We start from the raw sequence: 22,834 nt of genomic DNA on the forward strand, positions 1-22,834 counted from the left end.
TTTGGCGACAGCGACCGTGAGGCTCCAGCGGTAAAGCCGGCGGCAAAAATCATATACAAGATCGAGTACGACAACCACGTGATGACTGCCCCACAAGTTAGTGTGAAACACATTTCCTTCTTGAAGAACAGATCCAAAAGGGGGGAACGGATCTTCGTGTCTGAAAGTTTCCCAACGATTCAAACAGCGCCAGACCCTTATGCAACCGAACAAGCCCTCGTAGAAGCGATGCGCAAGCGTACTTGGACAGGACCAAAATGGCCGTCATATTAAACGAAAAGCCCCGATTGTTTAGATCGAAGTGTCAAATCACTACGCTCACGTGTTTAATCGAATTGCAGAGGTGATATGGCACAATGGAAGAAACATGCGGCCGCGGCTGTTTTCTTGCACCGCTTTCTCGCGCCTCTCGTAGTCGAGACAACACGGCGGGGGAGCGCAGCAGTAACCCCTCTTTGTGGGGCTATGCAGTGGCTGTTGGGCAACGAAGACTCGTTAACTGAAAATGTGTTGATAAAAAAAGACGAATCCCAGCTGATAACAATGCCCCGCTACGTACGACAACAAAGTCTCTCCTCTGCCTTCTCAGAAAGCGGTGCCGATCATTCATAACCTAGCAGAAAGGCTCACGGACAAGAGCCCGGGGCCGAACGAAAACGACACTGAAAAAGAACGGGGAGGTACAAGGTGATCGGCTGGGAAGGAGCAAGCGCCCTCGAAAGGAACATGGCAAGAGGAATGCCCAAATGTTGTTAGGCCAGAGATGGTCTCCTATTTATGTGAATATACTGGCAGCCGTCGCCCAGGGAGGTAGAACGAACCCACTGAAAACAGGTAATAGCTCCGCCTTTTCACACAGGAGCCCAGGGCAGCTGGTTTAAGCAGATTTTATGCGAGAGCGTGGTCATCTGTCCCAGGGCAGCTGGTTTAAGCAGATTTTATGCGAGAGCGTGGTCATCTGTGTGATGCCACTCTGAAATGTTTTTTGTGAGAAGCGCGCCTCTCCTCGCGGTACGCATTTAGGCCAGAATGGCGCACGTGCGGGACTGCTAGGGGAAAAGATCTTGAGCGACAGGGAACGTTTGAGGACCCCCTAGGAATCTAGCTCGGGTCGACACCACCTTCTAGATACTCGTAAATGCATATCCGTGTCTGAGTCCACATGTATGTGGAGATACGGACCTTCACAGTGCTTTTGGAAAAGTACGCCCCGGTGATCGTTCTCGAGCAGACCGAACTGGTTGCTCCGAACAGGACAACAGTAGGACTTTCCTTCCACCCTGAGAGACAGTGAGTGTGTACATACAAATTGAAAGCGACACTAACCTTTGCCCCAGAACCCTAAACTGTGGACGCCAGTTCGTGGATGGCACGCTACTGCGTCCAGTCGTGTTGCCTCCGCGTTCAGTCAGATATTCACCGGCCCGCACGAAGCAACCCCGCCATGCTGTCCGTTTTGGGGCACTCTGCACTCTCTCTGCTCTCTGCATGCAGAGGAAACAAAGCTCTAACTAGGTGCATTAAGGAGCAACGTATGAACGTCAAAGTTCGTCTCTGGTAAGTGAAGTAGACAGTCCATGGAAGAGAGTGGTGGTGGTCACGGCGCTCCTGCTCTTAGGTCAACTAGGGACAAAAAACACTGCGCCGAGCTATCCGTCTCTCACTGTGATGGACTAGTAGCTAGCGAAAAAGTTATCCATGTTTTTCGCAGCTCACAATAACGAGGGAGACAAACGTGTGAGAAAGCTGCGTCACGCTCGCTTTCCGCTCAGCAATTAAACTGGTCAGGTTCCCGCCAGGCGTCAGAGAGCTGTTAGGGCGAGACACGGATCGGTTTACGGACGCACAGGTTGCCCTAGTAAGGACCCAAAAGCTCATCACAACTCATGTTTAGGTTCATGCGCTCCTCAAAAATCGATCGACAGTGGACGAGGCACCAAGTTGTCGGGGTAAAGAGAGCTCTGTGTAACCTGGAACAACGTTGGTGCCCTCCCACTGAAAGTTGTGCATCTCGAGCACATGTGCTGGCATCTGCTGCTTTCTGGATGCTTTTTTCTGTCCGTTCTCCGTTGCTCCCCGGAGTTGCACTGCCTTCACGACCTCTCCACGATTCGTCGCTCTCCGGTGTCGACAACACCCCTTTTCTTCAGTGACAGCGTCGCCGCCCTCGCCTCACGGTCGCATTCCCAGTCACTACTCATGTTCCTCCCTGTTGATCGCTGCTTGTTTATCCCTCTCCTTCTCCCTGTCCTCAACACTCTCTGTTTCGCCTTGGCGTCTCCTGTGTTTTCTTCCTTTCCCGGTCATCTCTCACTGTCTGTCTTGTTCTCTATCATGATTTACATCTGGGCTTGAAGACGAGTCTCCAATTCGTTGCCCCGCTGCCGTCCCTGCCGCCAAGTGGCTCACACGAAGCGGCCCGACGAGGTACTGGGCTCTGAGTAGCGCTGAGGCGCTGATGGGCGTTTCAGACGCGACCCTTGTCACGTCGTCTGTTTCCTCTGCGCCACCGACGCCAGGCAACGCCGACTGGCCGGAGTGCACGTCCGAGGGAACTTCCAGACTTCCGGCGAGTGGCTCTCGTGGATCTTTTGGACCATTTGGCAAACGCCTGTCCGTCGGCGCCTCGTCGCCGCCTTTCCCGGAGTCTTCATTTTCGCCCTCGTCCTCAGAGAAGAGGTGAATCGCGTCTTGCTCGGCAAAGTTGAAGTTGAACAGTCCTGCGTCGGCGGCCAGTTCGGAAGCCCCGAACGAATCCAGAGTCCCAAACAGTTGAATGTCTCTCCGTAGGTCAGGAATCGACTCCAGGATGGCGTCAATTTCCCGCAGTTGCTGGGCCTCTTCGTTGGCATCGAGGCTGCGTTTTCGTTCTCCGTCGTTTACCCCATCCTCGCCATTCGCGTCGAACACAGACAAAAGCTCGTCGACAGCCTGAGACTCGCCGTCGCCCCCGCTCTTCGTCTGGGCTTCCCACCACTCTCTGTACTGCAGGAATTTCAACATAATTCGTTCATACGGTTTCAGGTCCTCCTGCGGTACGTCGTCGGAGGGCGAGCTGTCGCTCGCATCCAAAACCCCACTGATGCCAAACTGCACAGCTCCATCGGGTGGACTCGTCCCCTCGCATTCTTGCCTCTGTTTAGGGTCCTCTGGCATCGCTAGAGCAAGGTCGCCCGACCTCCCATGCCCAGAGCCTTCGAGGTCCACAGCGGCTGCCGCAAAGCAGTCGGCGAGACACATAATGGCCTCTTCGTGGGTCTGCCAGCTCGTGACCGCACCCGGAGGGCCTTCCTCCTGTCCTCCCGCTGTCTGCTGTCCAGCAAAAGAGGAGACCGTGCTGATGGCCACAGAGAGAGCGCGGGCGTCGACGCGCCTCCTCGTTGCCGGTCCAGAAGCCTCATACTCGATGGCTTCTCCAAGGGTCGACTGATCCGTGGCAGCCGGCTCTCCGACAGGCGCCGCCTCGGTATCGGACCAAGTTTTCTCTTTTGCTGATTCGTCCTGAGAAACGGCGACCGAGTCTTTTATGGAAGCCCCAGCAGAGACTTCTGCTGCCCCATCTGCGTTTATCGAACGTTCTTCTCTGCGAGGCTGTAGCACGGCAGATTGTGTCTCTTCACGGACGTCGGATTCACCCGTCGTCGGTCGGCTGTCGCCTCTGCATGTTTTACCCTCTTCTTCACGGGCCCCTGTTCCTCGTCCAGCCGATAGCGCTCTCGCTTCTTCGCGTTCGATTTCTGTCTTCTGTGCGTCGTCTCCTCGGTTTCCCTCTTCGTCTCGCGCCCCCAAATTCTCTGGGTCTTCGGCGATTGCCTCTGAACTTGCCGTCGGGGGTTCCACCCGCTCAAAAAAAGGCTCGACTCCAGCCCCCTCTGCGCCACTCCGTTCGAGTTTTTTTGAAACGCCCACGTCTCCCTTGTTTCCTGCGATGCTTTCCCGGGTGTTCTGGTGCAACCGACACGCGCCTCCTGCGTCTGCGACACCGCGCTGTCTCTGCTGAGACAGGTTGAAAGTCACGGCCCCGTTTGGCGAGTGAACGATCGGCCCTGGAGTCCCACCCACACCCGGGGCGCCTCGAAACAGGGTCGAGTAACTGGCGGCGGGAACTCGCCGGTACTCGCCTCTGTGAGGCACCCCCTGGATCGGCTGTCCCTGTTGCCGGACCGCCTGGTACCGGAGAAGCGCATCTTGAATGACGAGGACTTCTTCGCGACTTAGGCGCGGAGGCCCTGAGGCCGCAGTCGGCCGAGGCGTCACGAAGACGGGAAGGGACATCGCCGGAGTTCCTGAGGAACTGCTCATCGGGATGCCCGCCGGCGGCTGATGCGTCGGGACCGCCCAGCTCGTCGATCGCGGATCAGAGTGGACCGAAACGCGGCGAGGAGACGCATGCTCCCCAGCAGGCCACGGCCCGTGAACCAGTGAGGAGGCGTCGGAGGAGAAGTACGCAGGGACCCCAAGGCAGTCAGTGGAGCGACTCGATGCACGCTGGGCGTCGGCCCATGGCTGCGTGGACCCAAATGAACCTCCTGGAACAGGGGCACCGCGAGTCGAGGAAGCTGAGGGGCGAGGAAAGGAAAGCGTCCGGCCCAGAGCTCTCACGGAGAAGTATCCGCTTCGCTTCCCTGCGGTCGAGCTGACGCCCTCGTTGCTTCCACTCGTTGGCGGCGATGTCGGGCGGAACGTCTCCCACTGTCTCACTGGAGGCCCCGGGACTGTCCCTTCTCGAGGCGACCCCGAGGAGCGGACCTCACCACTCTGAGCTCCACCGGACCTCCAGCTCGGTCGCCGAGTCGACCCAGCCTGGAACAAACTGATGAGGTGTTTGACAAGGCGCGTTTCCTCCGGAAGGGTTGCGCTGCGTTTGATCACTTTGCCAGGCGACTTGCTGCTCAAGTCACCTCGATGCCAGACGTCAGCCTGGCCACAGGTCGAGGCTCTGAGTGCCCCCACTAAGGCGCGACCGTAGACAGGCCCCGCGGAGGGTCCGGCCGCGGAACCTGGACTCCCGGACGCAGGGGACTCGTCCTGTTCATGTCGCAGCCTCTGCAGCCACTGAAACTCCTTGGTAGCCGGCGCCCCCCTCCATGTCATCATCTCGCGTCGAGCCTCTTCCCTCCGCTGGGCCTCGTACTCGGCGCGCGTCCTCTGGCGCATGTAAAAGTCGTCCAGGTAGGATACGCTCGTGTACCCATTGCTCTGCGGCCCATTTGTGGTTACGCGACTAACGACAGCAGCTGCCGATGCTCTCACGAGTCCCGCTCTTGCGTCTGAACTGTTGATCCCTCTGGACCCTGCGTCTGTACACTTGGCCTGTCCACTTGGAGACAAACATGGATTCACTGACGCGCCCGGGGCGCGCCTCGACTCCTTGTCGGTTTCGGGACTCGACACCCGGGTGTCTCCTGCGACGCCTTTCATGCTATCTCGCGCTTCACACCTTTCCACTTGCTGTCGACGTCCATCTCCTCCAGAAGGAGCGTCCTCGAGCGAGCCGCTGCGTCTGCATGCGCGATCTCTAGGGACTGGAGTCAAAGCTGGGGACTTCCTTGACGACGTCGCCATCCCTGCGGACCTCGCATCTTCGCCTCCCACACAAGCGCCTCTCCTAGGGCCTGCAGGAGAATCTGAGGCCGTGGTCCGGCCATTAGGCTCGACCATCAGAATCTGAGGTCGGTCCCTGGGGTTGCTGACTGAGAGATCGACGGACGACTCCCGCGGAGACCGTGGCGCGGGCTCGTCAGCGTCTTCCCCCTTCTCCTCTTGTGAAGAGGAGGACAGCGGAGAAGTGCTCACGTTTCCATTATTGCCAACGTCGGTCAGGTTAGATGCATGCGCCAGCTCCTCTGGACTCGCGTCTCGGTCCCTGCCGAGACTCTCCTCTCTGAGGTCTTCCTTTCTCCCAGGCATAGTTCCAGTTTCACCTACACCCTTCTTCAAGACGTACACACACCTGGACAGGGGCGCTCTCTGTCTCCATGGAACGACTCCTACTTGGTATCAGTAATCGCAGTGTAAGGCCGAAAAGACGGACTTGTGCTGCGTCGCCTCGTGGGCTAACAATGTTCTCTGCCGACGGTCTCAGCTGGCACTTGCTGTACCGGGAGGGACAAATAGGCGTCTGTGGACGATGCGCATCCTCGTGAAAGCGTTTGCCTTTCCGCGCAATCGTTCAACGCGTCACACGCAAAGAAGCCAGCTGAACGTGCGGCACGGAGTGGGAACCAGGTGCCTTGCATTCGCCGCATGCAAAGACTGGAAAGCTGTGAACAATGGCAGGGCGTGGTACCCGAAGTTGAACGTACCTCTCGACGTGTTTCCAGAGGTCATCTCCGTCCTCTTAGGCGGCACTGACTGCGAAAACTACCGAGCAGCAGCAGCCGAGTTTCGGGATTCACTGGCACACATGCACAGAAAGGGAACCACTGGGTCACTGCGGGTGTGTAAGGATCTGCATAAGCCTGAGAGTATGGTACTGGAGACTTCTTGAAAGCCTTCTGTTCCAGAGAAAAATTGAAGACAAAATCCAGACAGGGAAGACAAGCGAAGATCTACAGCTTTGTAACTACAGGATCAACAGCGCGCATGCGGCAGCCGCGACGAGAAACCGGTGAGGAAAAGAAATTCGGGAACGGGCATGAAATCTGTCTTTTCCCCACGAATCCACACTAGTTAGCAGGCTCAAGAACGGTAAGGCGTGCAGCCTACAATTGAAAAAAGTCCATAAATGGGGTGTGCAGACATGTGAGTATCTATACACTTCTGCATACATACGCGTTGTAGGCGGAAAAGACTCCGCGACTCTGCGGGCATAGAAAGTCGCAAACGTTTCCCCTTCCCTCGGCCAAGCGAGTGTTGGCCAAGCGCCGAAGATCACGAAGCGAAGGCACTTTGGCATGTCGCTTCTGCCAAAAAATGAGCTGTCTCAGCTACACTGTTTTGTTTCCCGGAACCTCCCGGATGCGTTCTTGAGGGGAAAGCCAGGTGCGCAGGAAGCGCGAACGACCTCGACTACGTCCATGAACGAAGTTTTCGGGAATCAGACTGCTGGAACAATATCCAAATAGTTCGCCTTTATGTTCGAGCTGCAATTCAGCAATGCTCGGAGTTTCGCGAGAGCACCGCTGAAAAGCCGGCTTCGGCAATAACCGTCGCTTTGCCTCAACAACGGCGTTGATCACGCCGCGGAAACAGTGATTTTGCGGGGAAGTGAACCCGGGACGACGGAAAGCGACAGAGGACGACGGCAGAGCAGCACGGAAAATGATGGGGAAAGGGCCGCCACAGAGGCAAAATAAAAGAAGCAGAAAAAGGAGACAAAGCAGCTTGCTTTTCCTTGAAAAGCGGGAGCTTCACACGCGAGAAAAAGAGCAGACCACACCCCGACGCTCGTAAAATCTCATTCTTCGTCCAGGCCGCTTTCTCGTCGATTGTCTGCTGCGTCCGAGGGAGCTTTTCAGAAGCGTAATCTTCTCCACAGCTTTCCGCGTCATGTGAGAAAAAACTTTAAACAAGTTAAATGGGTTACATTTTCTGTGGAGGATCAGGACAGAACGTCTCTTTCAAGCCCTTTTGCAGAGAGAATGTTGCCGAGGTCGGAGAACCAACTGTACAGCAATGCGCCCAGTCTATCTTCCACATAAGAGAAGCGGAACGACAGACGGGTGCAAGAAGAATACAAACAGCTTAGGTGTTCAGTGTTTTTTTGCTTGTCAAACCTGCTACCGAAGTACTATCCCAGAAACCTGTGCGCTTCTCCGCTGGAGAAGCGCAGGAAATTCAGACTCGTTACGCAAGCATCGTTATGCGGACTCCTTTACTCGCACGAAGAGACCCCTGAAAAGGCTCGAGGCCGGGATTTCCAGAAAATTCATTCGTATCTTTTTTTCTCCTTCAATGGAGCTTTGAGAGGAAGGACCATTATAGAGATCACGACGTTTACCGTATCATTCATTGCCGCATCACGGACAGACACACAGCGCCCGTAGCGAAAGAATTCTAGCACATCCGGTGTTGTGTAACTAGGCAATGCACAAAGACATGTGACTCCTGTTCACTGGAGCGGAAGCGTCAACCGTGGAAAAACAGAAAACAGAGCAGAGGAGACAAGCAAGACCATAGGCAATGTAATCCTGAACGCCATTACTGTTTTGGAGGTAACGTTTCTAGTGGAAGTACTAGCACGATTTTGCTCGACAAACGTGGCATGATCCTCTACGACTGATGAAGAATAATGCTGCCGTGATCGTTTCAATCCGTGTGAAGCAAAAGCCCCTCTCCCGCTGTGCCAACGACGCTCATATTCTTGGGAGCTTGTTGAGGGTGTCTGTCTCGATTGTGTCCGGTGGAAGTGCGTTGCTTTCTATTTCAGTCTCCAACAGAAGACTTTCGTCTTTTAAAAAAGCATCAACGAGGCGATATCGCCATATCCGCTTCTTCACCGTACCTCGCGTTTTCTGTGGAAACGGCAAACTTGATTCGTAGGTCAGGCTCGGGGGCACAAAAAGGACGCGCCAGAGGAGGGGTCCAGCAACTGGTGCTATGGGCACCGATATGAAAGCCACTAATTTCCTCACCTCTTGTTTATAATTGTTTATTTTCCTGTCATCTTTCACTTCCTTCAAAAGAGCGGTGTAACGCAGGTTGGTAGCTCGTCAGGCTCATGACCCGACGGGCAGCGGCGCAGTACAGGAAAGATTTCGCGTCTGTATACTGACGTGTGCGGTAATAAATTGTGTTGCACCGGGAAGCAGTTCATGCTCGTCAAACTAGGAAAAAGGATAAATCGTTACCTCTCGGTCCCCGGTGGCGATAAAAACCAGCCTTGCAGATGCACTCGAGCGGCACTCGTATATTACACGCCCCGCCTTTCCATGAGATCACACCCTTCTGAAGAGTCGCGAAAAACGCTGATTGAAGGGGAGAAGTTGCCTCACACGAGACGACGGTGTCCGCTTTTGCAGGTGGCTTCGCACACCACCAAAAAGCGTTAATTTTCTCAGGCGAAGAAAACTGCGCAACGCACCTTCCAACCCAGGCCTCGATGCCACCACAACACTTAACCGAGACGGAGCCATATATATTTATATACATATATATATATATATATACATATATGCATACATGCATGCATCGTGACGCTGCTCCACTGGTACGAGAACTCATCCTTTACGAGTGCCAGTCACGCAATACCTGAAGACGGACCTGTAGTTAACAGCGGACTGGACACCGGCAGACGGACATGGGGTAGAATGCATTGGCCGCGCGATGTGTACGCTCCACCTAAAAAACGCCCGTTTCTCTATCGTGTTGTCCACATCGATCTGCATTCGTGGTCAGAATCTACAGAGTCCGACTCGTCCCTGAGCTCGTCCTACAAGAGACAGAAGAGATACGTCCGGAGAAGCGTCTGTTTATGTCCTGACAGAAGAACTACGCTGCAAGCACGAGCTCACGGCAACCGCGCAAACCTTTGGTAAGTTCTTCCAAGTCACACTGAGTGTAGACGTCTCGAGTTCCCCCTGTTCGAGCGCCCAGTATGAGGAAAGGGTCCTGTGCCAGCCTGCCAGTCATTCTTTGAGGAAACGTCCACGACGCAGGGTCGAGACAGTTTCCGGCTTCATCATGAGCGGTACAACTGCCTGCTGACTGCGCTGTACCAACAACACCTGTTTAGCGCAAGGTGGATGTCGGCATGAAGCGGCCGTAGAACAATAGTTACGACTGCGCTGGGTTTCTTATATATGCGTACGAACGTACGCCATTCCCCCAGGATGTTCTGGCAACGCAAGTTCACGCAACGGACACTGGGGAGGACCTTTCGACGATGAAAGTGCGAACTGATGAAGAACGTTTCAACTGCCGCACAGTCCTTACCGCATGGTCGTGGGGCCACTCATCATCGGCGTCTTCTTCTTCCTCGTCGCGTCGTCGCCCTCTTCCCCGGTCTCTTGCAAGTTCACCCTCTGAACCGGATTCTGCGTTTTCTCTCTGCGTCGCTCTTTCCTTTGTCTTTTGTTCTTCCACCAACGTCCCGCTGTTCCCTCGGCACTGTCTTGCCTGGGGATCTGTGGAACAGATGCATGCGTCTGGAGACGAGGAGGAGGACCCAGACACAGACGCGGCTGTTGAATCTGAACCAACCACCGTCGCAGGACAGGCCGGGCCAGCCAAAGCCAGAAACTCCTTGCTCAAAGAAGAAGGTTTGGACGCGCTCGCCGCCGAAACATCTGGAAAAGGATCGCTACGCACAGAGGAATCCTGCGAACGTAAAGCAGACAGCTCAGGTAGAAAGTGTGTGTCTCCCTTCGTGGGCACACCTGCGCCATCGGAGGAAAGAAAAGGTGCGAGAACTGCCTTAAGACAGGAGGATCGCGGAAGGGGCTCTCGGACCGTCTTAAACTCGGACAAGCCTTTGAAGCAATCCAGGCGTTCAACAATTTACGCAGGCATTCGCCGTTGCCAAATACCACACACACACTTCCGTGCAGTCCCCACTAGCCTCTGTACCGTCAATGGCAGCCTGTAAGCAGGGACTCTTTAGCCAAGGTTCAGCTGAGATTTAGACAAGCACACCGGGCGGATGGAAGCCGGACATCCCAACCATACAATCTGCGACCGATCCCCCTTCCCCAACCTGCGTCCGAGGCATATGCTACAGCAACTTCTCCCTCGCGCTCTCCTTTCAGAGCAGGGCCAGAAACAGCATAAAAACGAAACGGTCACGGACGACATCAGAAAAGACAGGTCCCTTGCGGTGGCGACGAGACGTCTTTTCTCTTCCTCTGTTGACGTCCAGTGCCAACGATAAAAACGAGCATGACCGCTGTGCTCTTCCGCACTTCACCCACGGCAATTCTCCTCCTGCCATTCCTGCTGAGACCGCGTCGACTGCCCTTCCTTCGCAAATCCCACAGTTCCACCTTGTGCCAAGAAAGCACTGAGTTCAGTCTATTTTTCCCAGCCGACCTCTCTTCCGTTGCTTTACGCCAACGATTCAATAATTATTGTAATCGTCTGCCGGTTTCACCTCCTATTACCCCAACTTTGCGATTGAAGCATTCGTTGCTCTGCTTGCTGTTTACCTCCAACCTCTAGAAGCATCCACTCGCTGTGCTCGCTGCGTGAGATGCACTCGAGTTAGTACGCATCAATCCCGGTAATCCTGCACACTGCTACTTGCTTTATCATCTCGCACTCGTTTCATTCGGCGGAAATTGTTATTTTACACTTTCGTGTCTTTGGCGTGTAGGGGCCCTCTGTGTGTTTAAGTGTTGACCTGTAGCCTCAACATGACACAAAAACGTATTCCCTGCGTACCCACCGCTCGTCTCATCTTCTTCCTGGAAACGGCCGACTTACTAAACTTACTGACGAGGCACACGGTGCGCGCGGACTCAATAGAGGGTCCGTGTCTCTTCTCGCCGAGGGCATCGCCGCTGCAGTCTCCTTCTTTTTCTCGTCGAGCGGCTCCTTGCCTTCTTGAGTTATGCCTCCGTCGGTTTGTCTTGCGGGGTTCTGTTCCTTCCGTCCATCCACAATTTTAAACACGGAAAGCTTCGCACCTTTACCTTGGTCGTCTGCACTCTGAGACTCCGCGTCTTTCCCCGCCTCTCTTTTCTGTCCAAACTCTTTGGAATCGGCGCCGTCTAACACACTTCCTCGAGCCTCGCTTGTCGCCGGTCTCTGCCAGTCCCTCCGGCCTGCTCCCTCGTCGGCGCCTGAAGCCCGCGATGACGCCCTCTGTCCGTTCTGCGGACCCGCCTGGCCTCCATCTCGAGACCAGCTAGCGGTCGCGGTTTCTGACGGGGGCTGTGTGGAAAAACGGACATTCCTTTGTTGGTATTCCCGGCATGCTGAGGCACCAGTGGACGCCTCTGAGACCGTTGCCGGAGGAGTCTGAGAAGCGACAGCGCACTCTCCCGGCCACCGGGTGTCCGTCTCCGGCAGTCTCGTCCCCTCGCCTGTCTCTGTAGCAGCCCTCGCCGAGCAGCTGGTGTCTCCCTTCTGGGCTGCCTGTGCATTCTCAAATCGCAAGTCCCTCTGCTCCGCGGACTCGCTGCGCCCCGCGGGAGGCGAGGCGCCTTCAGCATGTGAATGAGACGCTGGCAAGGGGAGCAGATGCTCATCAGAGGACATTAGGTAACAGGGGATGACGGGCGGCCAACCAGACGAAGAAAGTAGAGGCGTAGGAAACCCGATCGCATCCTCGAAAGAACTCCGTCCGGCGGTGGCTTGCTGGCGCTGCGTCTGCGCTGCCAGAAAGCGCTGATACTCATCCACCACTCGATCGCGTTCGTGGGACACAATCCGATGAATATCCCGTGAAAAGCTGAGAGAAGCGGGACCAGACACAGAGCGACAAGCCTCGGAGATGCAGACGAAAGTATAGTGTGTGAAACGAGCATTTCGTCTCGAATTGCAGAAATCCGAGACACAAACATGATGGCAACATGACAAGTGACAAACATATACACATCAGAGCTAGAGCACGCGTAGTAATTACAACATTAGAGGTCGAAGCCCGCGACCCGCTGCAGCGTCAAAGCTGCCCTGTTCACTGGAGACCCCCAGAACGAGCGACACACACAGACGACAGCAAACGTAGAGATCAGCGGTGTTCAACACTCTGCCCCCAGAGGTTAAACCGAAACGATGAAGAGCGAATCGCGGGTGCCTCGCCCACTCGACGGCAGGTGCGTCGAGTTCGCGGATACACCTGATTGCTGCTGCCCCCCCGAAAAGACATCTTTACAACGCATGAAACCGAGTAGCAGTTCTCTTTCCTACGTCACTAATGGTGGACTCCGCTTTGGAACATATTCCTCTTGCTCCGCGTCCTTCAAAACATCGTTTCCACTCACCCGATTGAGTCCAAGAAGTTCTGTTCAAGCGTGATTCCGCTTCCCATTGACGCGCAAACGCTCCGCGGCGAGCCGCTGTCTACCGCGCCGGTCTGGCTATCATATGCAGTCTTGGGGACAGCTCCGGAGTTCTGTGAACTCTGGTGTGTGTAGGGCGCCTGAGTGCCGCCTCCGCTCAAATGAGGCCCTCGACCCAGTGCGGCGCTGCCCGCAGCTTGTGAAGCCATATCGGAGTTATTGCCACCATAAGGTGGGCAAGGGACAGGGAGCGGTGGGATGTTCACGATGTCCGCGGCATCTGTGCTCCGTCGCATGAACGAATCCGCTCGCCTGTCCCTCAAGTAGTCGCTCCTGTGCACCCCGAAGCCTCCCCGGCCACATGGGCCTGAGGTCTGGAGTCCACATAGCGGGTCCCTGAGAGACAGAGCCGTGGGAGCAGACATATCGCCTAAGCTTCCATACTCAGTCGAACCTGCCGGGAAGCCGAACGGGGGCGACGGTAGAGACATCAGCGGGCCGGCCCGGTCGACAGGCCCGCCGGGCATCAGCACTGGCTGGACACCCGGAAGCAGAGCCTCCAGAAGGATCTGCTGCAGCTGCAGTTGAATCAACTGCTGGTGCTGAAGTTGCTGGAGGATCTGGTGCTGAACGCATGCAAACTCTCGAAGGCCCCCGCAGCAGGACGCGCTCGGCTCCGAGGCAGGCCCCCCGGGAACCGGCTGTCCCCTCCTTTCCACGCTGGACAAGTCGCCTCCAGTCTGGGAGCCAAACGCCCCCTGGGCCCCGTCGGTCGCGCCCGCCACCGGAAGCCCGCTGGTCGCGCGAAACGTCTCCTGTTGTCTGTAGAGAAGCCTGAGGGAATTTTGCTGGAGTAGGAGCAGCTGGCGGAGACCATCGGAAGCGTGCCAAGGGGACGAGGGCCAGAAGGCCCCGCCTTCAGCTCCCCCTGGCCCACACTGCACAAATCTTGAGGGCGACGGCGCGCCAGCCCCAGACAATGCAGGACCGGTGGAGCCAACAGATTTCCCTGGCAGGGTGCTTTCTGCACTGGACGCTAACTGCACTTCTGCACACTCCGATTCCCCAGGGTCACCAAAGCGCTCCCCTTCTTGCGGGCCTCTCCGTTCTCGGTCTCCAGGCGTAAGAGTCATACACTCAAAAGCCGAGGCGTCACTCTCACAGGCTCCGTAAGGCGACGCAACGCAGACATCCCGGGTGAGAGAAGAGACACTGGTGTCTTCATTAGACACGCCATTCTCTCTCGCAGACGTCGGCGTATTCCTGCTCTCTGGTGGGCCCTGCAGCTGGGGATCGGACTGGGCATCGGGAGAGCAAGGAATCGGAGAAATAACGGGGAGAACAGACGGCGCCGTCCTTGAAACACTACTGTCGGCGGCTAAGGAAGGCATGTTCGCCTGAGCGCCTTGTCGTTGTGTTGAACAGGTCGATGACTTGTCTGCGTTTTCTGCAGCCGTTAGAGACGACGTGTCTTCCTCGCCACTGTCTTCATTCTGTGCCAGGTTTGTACGCCGGAGTCCGACTGGGGCCTGAATGTCGCGAGTGGAAACTGCGCCAAGCCGGAAAGATTCGGCATACGTGAGAGACGACGCAACGATTCGATCGCTGCAGCACCCACAACCCTGTGCCCCCTTCCCCCCAGGTGTCTTATCGTGGCGATCGTCCAACGGGCAACCCTCGCCTTCTTCAAAGCCATGTCCTGAGTCAGCATGTGACGACAATCCAATGTTTCTTCCTTCATACGAGGCAAGTCGCCTCGTAGACCTGGACGTAGCTGGCGCGGCGCACGAGGAGCTGTTTTCCTGGCGTGGCAGGTCTCGCCGCCTCTCGGGTGTACAGAGGGATGCCCGTTCCACAAACGCGTTCTTAAGGTCTGCAGTAGCTCCACCAGAACCCTCTGCCCCCGTCTGGAGCGTGGGTGAAGCAGGTTGCTGCTTAGGGGCCTGCACACAGCCGTCGAGAACGAGGCTGCTGTCCGGCCTGTCTTCTGTCTCTTTCCAAGTTTGTACGCCGTGTATGGCGGGACGCGTGGGCGCTCCAGCCTTGTCCTTCTGCGCAGCGCAGGTCGCCACCTTGGGCGAAGACGCCGACACGCAGCCCAGATACGCGCAAGCGATAGTCGTGAGATTCGCCTCACTCCAGCCCCGCGCTCGAGGCCGAGACGCAAGCGGCCCCTCTCGGCGCTTCCGAACGTCGTTAGCGCTGTGGCGCCGGCCGATCGGGCCCGACGCCTCCACAGACAAGCTGCGGGACATGGGGCGCCCATCGATAGACTGGTGGATTGCTTCAGAGGATTCTGAAGCAGAATGCTTGCCGTCTGTTTCCCTGTCTTCGCCCCACACAGGCAAATACACAGGCACGGAGGAAGAGCCCGACGGATCTGGATGCAGAGCGCCGTCCAGAAGAGACGACGACGTAGGTCGAGAGCTAGGGCCGCCTGGGGAACTGCGTGAAGCGGCTACGCAGTGCAGAAGCTCATCGGACGTCAAGAGACAAGACGACGCCTGCAACGGGTTGCGATGACGACGGAGGGAAGAGGCTGCCAGGCGCCGAGTGGACAAGGGACTTCGAGGAGTACAGGTCGCCTCCTCGGATGCAGGACAGACTGCAAATACAGAGAGAATGAGAAGAACAAGAATCCGTACATTGCGTCACGGACCAGGGCAAAGAATGCGCTCCGCTATTCAAAAGGCCGATGAACATGCACATACATAATTGCTGGAACGCGCCCACCAAATAGAAATGGAAGGCACGCATATCACCCTCATTTTACTGCATGGAGAAACTCGAGAATACCTCCCTCTCTAGGTTTGACTGGGTTGTCTCCTTGGATACCCAAACGCCAACAATCATCGAAGCAACTCACGTTCTCCATGTCTGTCTCCGTTTTTGCCTCCCCTGTGGGTCGCGAGGTTGGCCGAGCCGGGTTCTTCACTCGTCCCTGTAGCTCCGCGTTTCTCCCTGGAGACTGTCGAGTCCAATCTCGCCCGTCCGTCGTGGCCGCTCTCTTCCGGTGGAGGCGGCCCCGTCCTTCCGGTTGGGACCTTGTGGCCTGTTCCGGCAGCAGGCTCGGCCCGGAGACTTGTACGACGAGTCCAAGTGGAGCTGTCTTCTGTGAGAGACGTTGGGCTTGGCCCCGACCTCAGGGCACATGGCCCATTCGCCTTCGCGGACTGTCTACCCTCTTCGGACTGTCTACCCTCTTCGGACTGTCTACCCTCTTCTCCGGACATGTCTGCGGCATTCTTCGCCTCTACAGAGCAAATGTCGGGCTCTTCTCTGTGCGTCTCCTCGCCCTCCTCGTCCTCTAGCTCTTCATCGGCTTCTTCTTCCGACGCACGCGGCAGCGACGCAACGGCCTCTTCGTCTCGAGGAGAAGGGGGTGTGGACTCGCCGTGCAACACCAGAGAGGGCGGCTGGGCAAGCAGGGCGTCGATGTCGCTGTCGCTGCATTCGCTGTCATCAGAAAGCAGCTCATCAAAGTCTTCCTCGATCACAACCGCGTTCTCCGGTCCGGGCTCTTCCTCCTTTCCCGAGGGGACAGGCAGAGTCTCATTCTGGAGCCGTGGAGGCGAAGGGGACGACGCCTGCTGAGCCTGTCCCGGCGGGGGGACAGGCCCGTAAACGGTTGCTGGGTGCCGAGGCGAGGCCCCTAGCGGGGCGCTTGCCGCCACAACAGCCGCTGCAGCCGCGACCGCAAGAAGAGACTGGGCACCGTCATGGCGAGAGGTGGGGAGACCCGGAGATGAAATGAGGGCGAGGGACTGAAACGGCGCATCTAGTTCATCCAGGCTTCGATTCACCAGCTGGGGCACTTGATGAACCTGACGCACAGAGGAAGACAGAGAACAAAGGAAGCGGAGAGGTAACGATAACAAGTAGGCGGACAAGGTAGAGGAACGACAGGAGGGAGCAAAAGAGAACGCAGGGGACGAGACGAAGCACAGCCTAAGTGACATCCCCATAACGCTGGTAATCGGCGTTCACAAGCAGAGGAAACGACAAGCGAAATGACCTAGGAGGTTCCGACCGCTCATGGAAAGAAACAACAAGCGACGAATCCATCTCTGCAGGCAAATGCACACCGATCCCAAAGCGCTGCTCGCGGACTTGTCGAACCACAGCCTCTAATGGTAATAACCTCGGCCGTTGAGAGCCGTAACGCAGCATCTGCCACGATTCGTGAATCCAGCCGAAAGACTCGCACGTACTCCACTACCTTGTTCTGGTCCTTCTTAGATTTGTGGCCATGCCATTCTCTGACGCCACTCGTGAAGGCGAAACAGAGGCGTGAGGAGACACGAAAGGAAGCTGGGAGTCAGGACTATCCAAATCACCCCCGGTTTCGCTTAGTTCCTTTCGGCGAGAGACCGGCCTAACTGCTACTGTGAGGCGGATGGCTTACTGAACGCAGCAGCTCCTCATTGCTGTACACGTGGCGCCGTATCTCCCTCCACTGATTGCTGCTGAGGTTCATGTTCCACGGACATACGCTTTTGACCCAGTTGTACTTGGAGCTGATCGAGCCTGTTCGCGGATCTCTTCTGCTGTACCAGACAATCTGGCAGTTGTGAATCTTCTCCAACTGTCCCCTGGCCGCTGTGGCGGCGCCCGTGCCCCCACCGGGCCCAGACCCGCTGGAGACGGAGGAGCGACTCTCTGTGGGGCGCACGCGCTCGATCAAAGCCCGGAAAGACTTTATCACACCTCCGTGGCAGACGATTATGACTCGCAAGCCTACAGACGAAGCCAGAGAGGAAGGCACCCACGCAGAGGACAAGAAACTGTGATGTCGACGTCAGAGAAACTTGGAGTTGAGACACACCAGAACTCGGTCCACCTACACCCGCTGACAACTCCGAAAGCTGGCCCCTTTGGTGGATCAGTTACTCGAAGACAACTAGCGCGTGGATGTCTCTGTTTCCCGCGTAGAAGCCCTATGGTGCTCCTGATCACTGCCATTCCTAACTCGATCTTTGTGAGTAACGGGGGAAGAAAACGATGGTGAAACAACGTCGCGTCCACGGAGCAGAAACACTGGATAAACATTACAAGGTAAACTCAGCGCCGACTCCGCAAAGGCCGAGAAGACGGCGAAAAGGCAGTGGAGCAAAAACGAACCTGAGCACGATTCGCACAGATTCTCCATGACGCGGTCTACTCGGAGACACAAATTGGCGATGGATTCACCGCCCGACGGCTGCAATGCACGCGAAGCGACAGACAGACAGTTTCGGTCCCGGTGAAGGCTGCGTGATACAAAAATCGAGACGTCACTACGCGATGTCAAGACTCAAAAGCGTGTGGCGAACAAGACCACGGTAAACAGCATCTGTGCACTTCACAACATGAACAAAACACCGGGGAAAACGCGCTTCTGTCCACTAGCTGATTCACGCCAGAGGGGTATACCAGGGAAAAAAAACGAGACAACGAAGGACACCATCGTGAGCTTTGAAAGCCGCCAGTATGGCCACACGACTACACGTGGAGAACGTATTGAGCATCCGCGGTTGAGGTTAACAGACTCCACAGAGACATACACGTGTAGATATACAGTCATATATATATATATATATTCATCTATGCATATATGCAGTGACCCAGGCAAATTGGTGAATACTTTAACATGTAGATGTATCTAGCAGATAAACCGCAGTGTGCTAGTTTGTTCCCAGTGCTTTGCGGTATGTATAGGAGCCGCGGGGGACGTGAAGGTCACACGGAAGCAATACTCATCGGATATGTCCCAGAGAGACAGCGTGTACGCCGTACTTGCCAGTAAAAGGCGTCTCGCTCTTTCCGACGCATTTCTTCGGGATGTTGTTCGTGTCTCTCGTGGTGGGGCTTGTTCGCCAGGATGCCTCGGTCGCGTTCTCGAAGGTACATCTCTGTAGCCCACCGCGCAGATGGGAGCGAAAGCATTGCTGCCGTCTCCATGGCTCTGCGCATGCAGACCGCAAGAACGGGGAAGCGACAAAGCTTCACATGAGGGCGACCTTCGCGAGTTAGCAAGACTCAAGAGGGAGTCACGTGCAGAACGAGAAGCCGACGAACGAAGTATAGACACATGAGCGGACAGGCAAACAAACTGTGATGGGGTATATAGCCTCAAACATCAACAAGAGACGGTATTACCGCCGTTCTGAACACGAGAAAGGAGACATGTGGGGCAGCGGGGTGAGAATTTCCTACTATGGACAAACATGAGGACACCGCCAGGGTGCGCTAAGCCAGAAAAGAAGAGAAATGCAAGCATTACACGTAGCTCTGCTCACTCGTCCACCACACACAGGGATACAGGCGGTCGCACAAAGGCGCTGGGAAAGAACAGGCAGACAGAAAGGTCCGACGACATGTAAAACACAACTCAACACAATAGCATTATCCATAACGAACCTGACATATTCGGAGGTGAAGTATTTATCAAACAGGGTCGCCACATGAGAGCGAATCCATCTCCCCGCGACTGCCGCCTGCATCCTTCCCTTGTCCGTAAGTCTGTAGAGGCTGTTATGTCGTTCACGGAATTCCTTAGACCAGACGCCCATTCCAAGATCCGCCGATGCCTTGTCACGCACAGACGAAGTAGAGGCAGACAACGGGTCGTTCGACCCGGCGAGAGTGTCCGCATTTTGCTGTTGCTGGCGACACAGGCGCTGCGCTAAGTTTCCCTCGGACTGGCCGTGGCGAACCAGAACGAGGTCCACGGGCATGTTCCGATACATCTTGGATGCGACCCGTGACTCACGAGCAGACAGAGATATCAAGCAACGAACGAGACGCGCAACAGAAGAGCAAGGTCGAAGCAGCTCCTTCCTGCAAGCACGCAGAGCAAAGTCAGGCGGCAACTTAGGCAAACCAGACGCGGGGACCTCGGCCGGGAGCGCACTCGGAAGAACAGAGGAGACAGAGGGCCAAGACATGCGCAACAGAGAAACGAAAACAGGCGCGAACGGGATATAGGCGTGATGACATCTCAAGTTGAAGCAGAAGAAAAACGGAGAAGACGGTGGTCAGCGAGTCTTGAAGCCTGATGGAGGGCGGAGGGCGAAAGGCACCCGAATAGAGAGGGGAGGAAACGCGGCACAAACCGAGCAACCCCTGCGACCTTGGCTATCGGATGAAAACTGAGAAATCCGTGTGACTTTGGAGACCAGCGATGATTCCCTGTCTCTCCGTTGACTCGTCTTCTTCTATCTTTTTCAGTTCGTGTGTAGCCGTCTCGACCTACCTTCAGCCAATCAACATCCAGCTGATGTACAGCGCAATTCAGTCCACGTGGCAAATGTACCACTAGTCATTGTGTTCTGCACTGCGGTCTCTGTTTGTTGCTTCCCTTCCGTACGGCAACGCGTCCTTCGGGAGTTCTCTCTCGAAGATGCAAAGTGCGATCCCCTCTCATTGTCGTTTCTTCGTTAGAAATCACCACCACGAAAAAATGTTCGAAGAGCATCCGCCGTAGGAAGAGCCAAGTCTGTCGCAGTTCCAGGAATGTGCTGTCTTGTTCAGTTCATACACTCAGAATCGAGCTCTACCTACGAAAAGCCTCACGGTTATGCGCTTGCCACCCTACATCAGTTCGCTCCCCGTAGAAGCAACTCTCCAATCACAGGTGGCTCTTGTGAAGACGAAATAGTGCATTCAGCAAGGATGAACCCGTCTAGTCGCAGGCAGGCATAAACATGAAAACGGTTACAAGAGATTGTTTGATGAAGTGTGAGGCCGAAGACGGAACACTCGCCTTAGTAACAGAGCAGGATTCGTGTATCTGGGGACGGCTTGGTTGCTGTCACGGTCAAAACTTGATTGATCTGTAAGAAAAACCAACGTCATGTGCGCGAAACATGCACTAGTTCCAACTGAGTGGTTGAATCCCGTCGCCGGCAGATTCAGTGGGCGACTCAAAGCGGGAGTATTACGCAAATTTCCCCAGATTCGCAGTTGACCTTCCAAATGTTCTGGATCCATGTGTTCAAAAAAGGAAAAAACCCATATGCGAACAAATTGAGAGGTTCAGTCGTTGCACTCGTTAGGCAGCTTCGTGACGCCCCTGGTTCCGCCCTTCCGTTTTACGAGTCGGAGAAGACACGAAAACGCACTGGGTCATGGAACATGATGTGACGGGGAACTGTATTAAGAGAAGATGTTGCGTAAAGCAAGCGCGTCCGCTTTCCCGGGATCAAGATCAGTAGCCGAGAGGTCGAGGTATTGCACAGAAGAGGAAAAGATAGCCCTTTTGTTTGGTGTGCTCTTTGAGTTACGATAGTTGGTCTCCAGGAGAAACAGATAACGGCGTAGCTGTTGCTTCTTTTGAAATGTTTCCTCGATTGGTTACACGAAAGAGAACGTCGAAAGCTTTGTCTAAGTACGTGAGCCGTCCAAGTCGCATGCAGGCAAAAAATGTCAACGGACGACGCTACCAGAATAATTCACAGCGCATGCACCAACGGCCGACACGCCATGATGCGGAGTGGCCTCGCGAGAAGCTACTGGCGGAGACGTTTTGCGGAAAAGTTCACGATGGAGTCCGTTCATTTCCTACACATTAGTGGCTTCCCTGAACAGAGGGAGAAAACAGGGATCGAGTCGTCGTCATCCTCTTGGATAAGTTGTTAAATCCTAATCTTCACATTTCTGTCGGTCCAGTGATCTAGCGGCTGTTTGTCAAGGACCTTTTTATCAGGTTCTGGGGGACTCTAGTACTTGGTAACGATGCGTGTTACACTCTCCGATGTTTCTTCCTACATGAGTAACTCGGCAGGGCCAGAGATATATCTCTCAACGGCTTGATCCTGCTCAATGTAGCCGTGACAAGCAGGCAGGACTCACATTAGAGCCGTACGGCGGGTCCTACCAGATAGCGCTCCCCTCTCAACTATTACTTTTCACATGCGCACCGCAGTCTGCCACGTTATGGGTGTTCCGCGTGTGGCAGTGCCGTCAGTTATTTTAGTATGAACAAGACCATCGAGTGGCATTGACGAAAAATATGCTCTTGGAGGGTCTAAGTCAGAAGAGATATAAGGGTATATAGGAAACGTGATGTACCGTCAGTAGTCCTCGTCGCGTCCGGTTGCTTATTAAATTATCATGGCACCACGTTTGGAATTTTGCAGATCCGTCACAGGTCCCCGAGCTTCTCTTCAATTAGTGGAATTTAAAGATGGGGGCGCTAACTCAGCAGGTCCCGTCACAAGCAGAGTTTACACTTCTTCAAGCCGTAAGCACGAATGGATGCACACGTACATTCGGCCGCTGTTTTCACGCTGCATCAGAACAGGGCAGTAAAACTTTACGGATGCACCGCACCAGCGATGCTGCTCGGCTCTGAAAAGGCAGATTTCGTGGCTTCTGTATCTGTAGTGGAAACTGGTAAAACGAAGAAGGACTCCTTCACTTCCACGGGTACCCGGCCGGGAGCCAACACTTAGACTTCAGAAATCGCGCCTTCTGTGTCCGCCTCGATTGCCTGCCACACACAGCGGCGTGCCGCCTCGACATTCAGATCTCGCATACAATCGCCGCGTCAGCAACGATCGCGCGGAGTGTGTAACTCATCATTCTTATCAATCTGCAGCACGGAACTGCTGCCTCTTTCCACAGTAACACAGAGAGCTGAAGTACGTAAACAGCTGCCCCAAAATCGTATTACGAGCGAAGACGGCCATGGGTATGTGCCACTGTCCGTACTACGCTAATTCCTACTGTACTTGTTCTCGTAACAAAACGATAATTTTCAAGTGACACCACTTTGGATGAATCTACAGCGAAGCATGCTACTACCTCGCTGACCCGAACCTTAATACCCACTACATGTGTGTTTGTCTCAGTTATTCTGCCTGGATGTCGCAATCATTTCCACGTTATACATGGACGGGCTACCAGGCTCCGCTTCGACTTCCCTGGTCACTTCTTCTAAGTCCCCGATTTCCGCCAGCTTGTAGCCGGCG

General features: G+C 55.3%; 2 protein-coding genes across 2 annotated transcripts; both read right to left on the reverse strand.

Moving 5' to 3' along the window:
- Window positions 1-1,761: 1,761 nt before the first annotated feature.
- On the reverse strand, window positions 1,762-7,752 carry TGME49_318210 (hypothetical protein). The gene has a single exon (XM_002369719.2). The coding sequence runs from the start codon at window positions 5,908-5,910 to the stop codon at window positions 2,311-2,313; it is 3,600 nt and encodes a 1,199-aa protein (XP_002369760.1). The 5' UTR covers window positions 5,911-7,752; the 3' UTR covers window positions 1,762-2,310.
- A 970-nt stretch (window positions 7,753-8,722) lies between these two features.
- On the reverse strand, window positions 8,723-21,185 carry TGME49_318190 (phosphoglycerate mutase family protein). Its single transcript, XM_018782920.1, has 10 exons — window positions 20,116-21,185; window positions 19,281-19,700; window positions 18,657-18,825; window positions 18,003-18,081; window positions 17,287-17,618; window positions 15,748-16,705; window positions 12,864-15,486; window positions 11,362-12,331; window positions 9,877-10,260; window positions 8,723-9,373 (listed from the first exon to the last, which is right to left on the reverse strand). Exons 2-10 carry the CDS (start codon window positions 19,607-19,609, stop codon window positions 9,302-9,304), a joined length of 5,916 nt encoding a protein of 1,971 aa, XP_018637994.1. The 5' UTR covers window positions 19,610-19,700; window positions 20,116-21,185; the 3' UTR covers window positions 8,723-9,301.
- Window positions 21,186-22,834: the final 1,649 nt, after the last annotated feature.

This window comes from Toxoplasma gondii, chromosome IV (assembly GCF_000006565.2).
Source record: "Toxoplasma gondii ME49 chromosome IV, whole genome shotgun sequence".
In the NCBI taxonomy this organism is placed as follows: Eukaryota; Apicomplexa; class Conoidasida; order Eucoccidiorida; family Sarcocystidae; genus Toxoplasma; species Toxoplasma gondii.

Excerpts from the sequence above, each read along its gene's own strand:
- TGME49_318210 (XM_002369719.2), bottom strand. The coding sequence starts at position 5,910 with ATGCCTGGGAGAAAGGAAGACCTCAGAGAGGAGAGTCTCGGCAGGGAC.
- TGME49_318190 (XM_018782920.1), bottom strand. The coding sequence starts at position 19,609 with ATGTATCGGAACATGCCCGTGGACCTCGTTCTGGTTCGCCACGGCCAG. Across the intron at positions 18,082-18,656 it reads GAGACGCCTTTTACTGGCAA|CCGTCGGGCGGTGAATCCAT; the intron begins GTACGGCGTACA and ends CGTGCATTGCAG. Across the intron at positions 12,332-12,863 it reads AACTTCTTGGACTCAATCGG|CTTTTCACGGGATATTCATC; the intron begins GTGAGTGGAAAC and ends CGCTTCTCTCAG.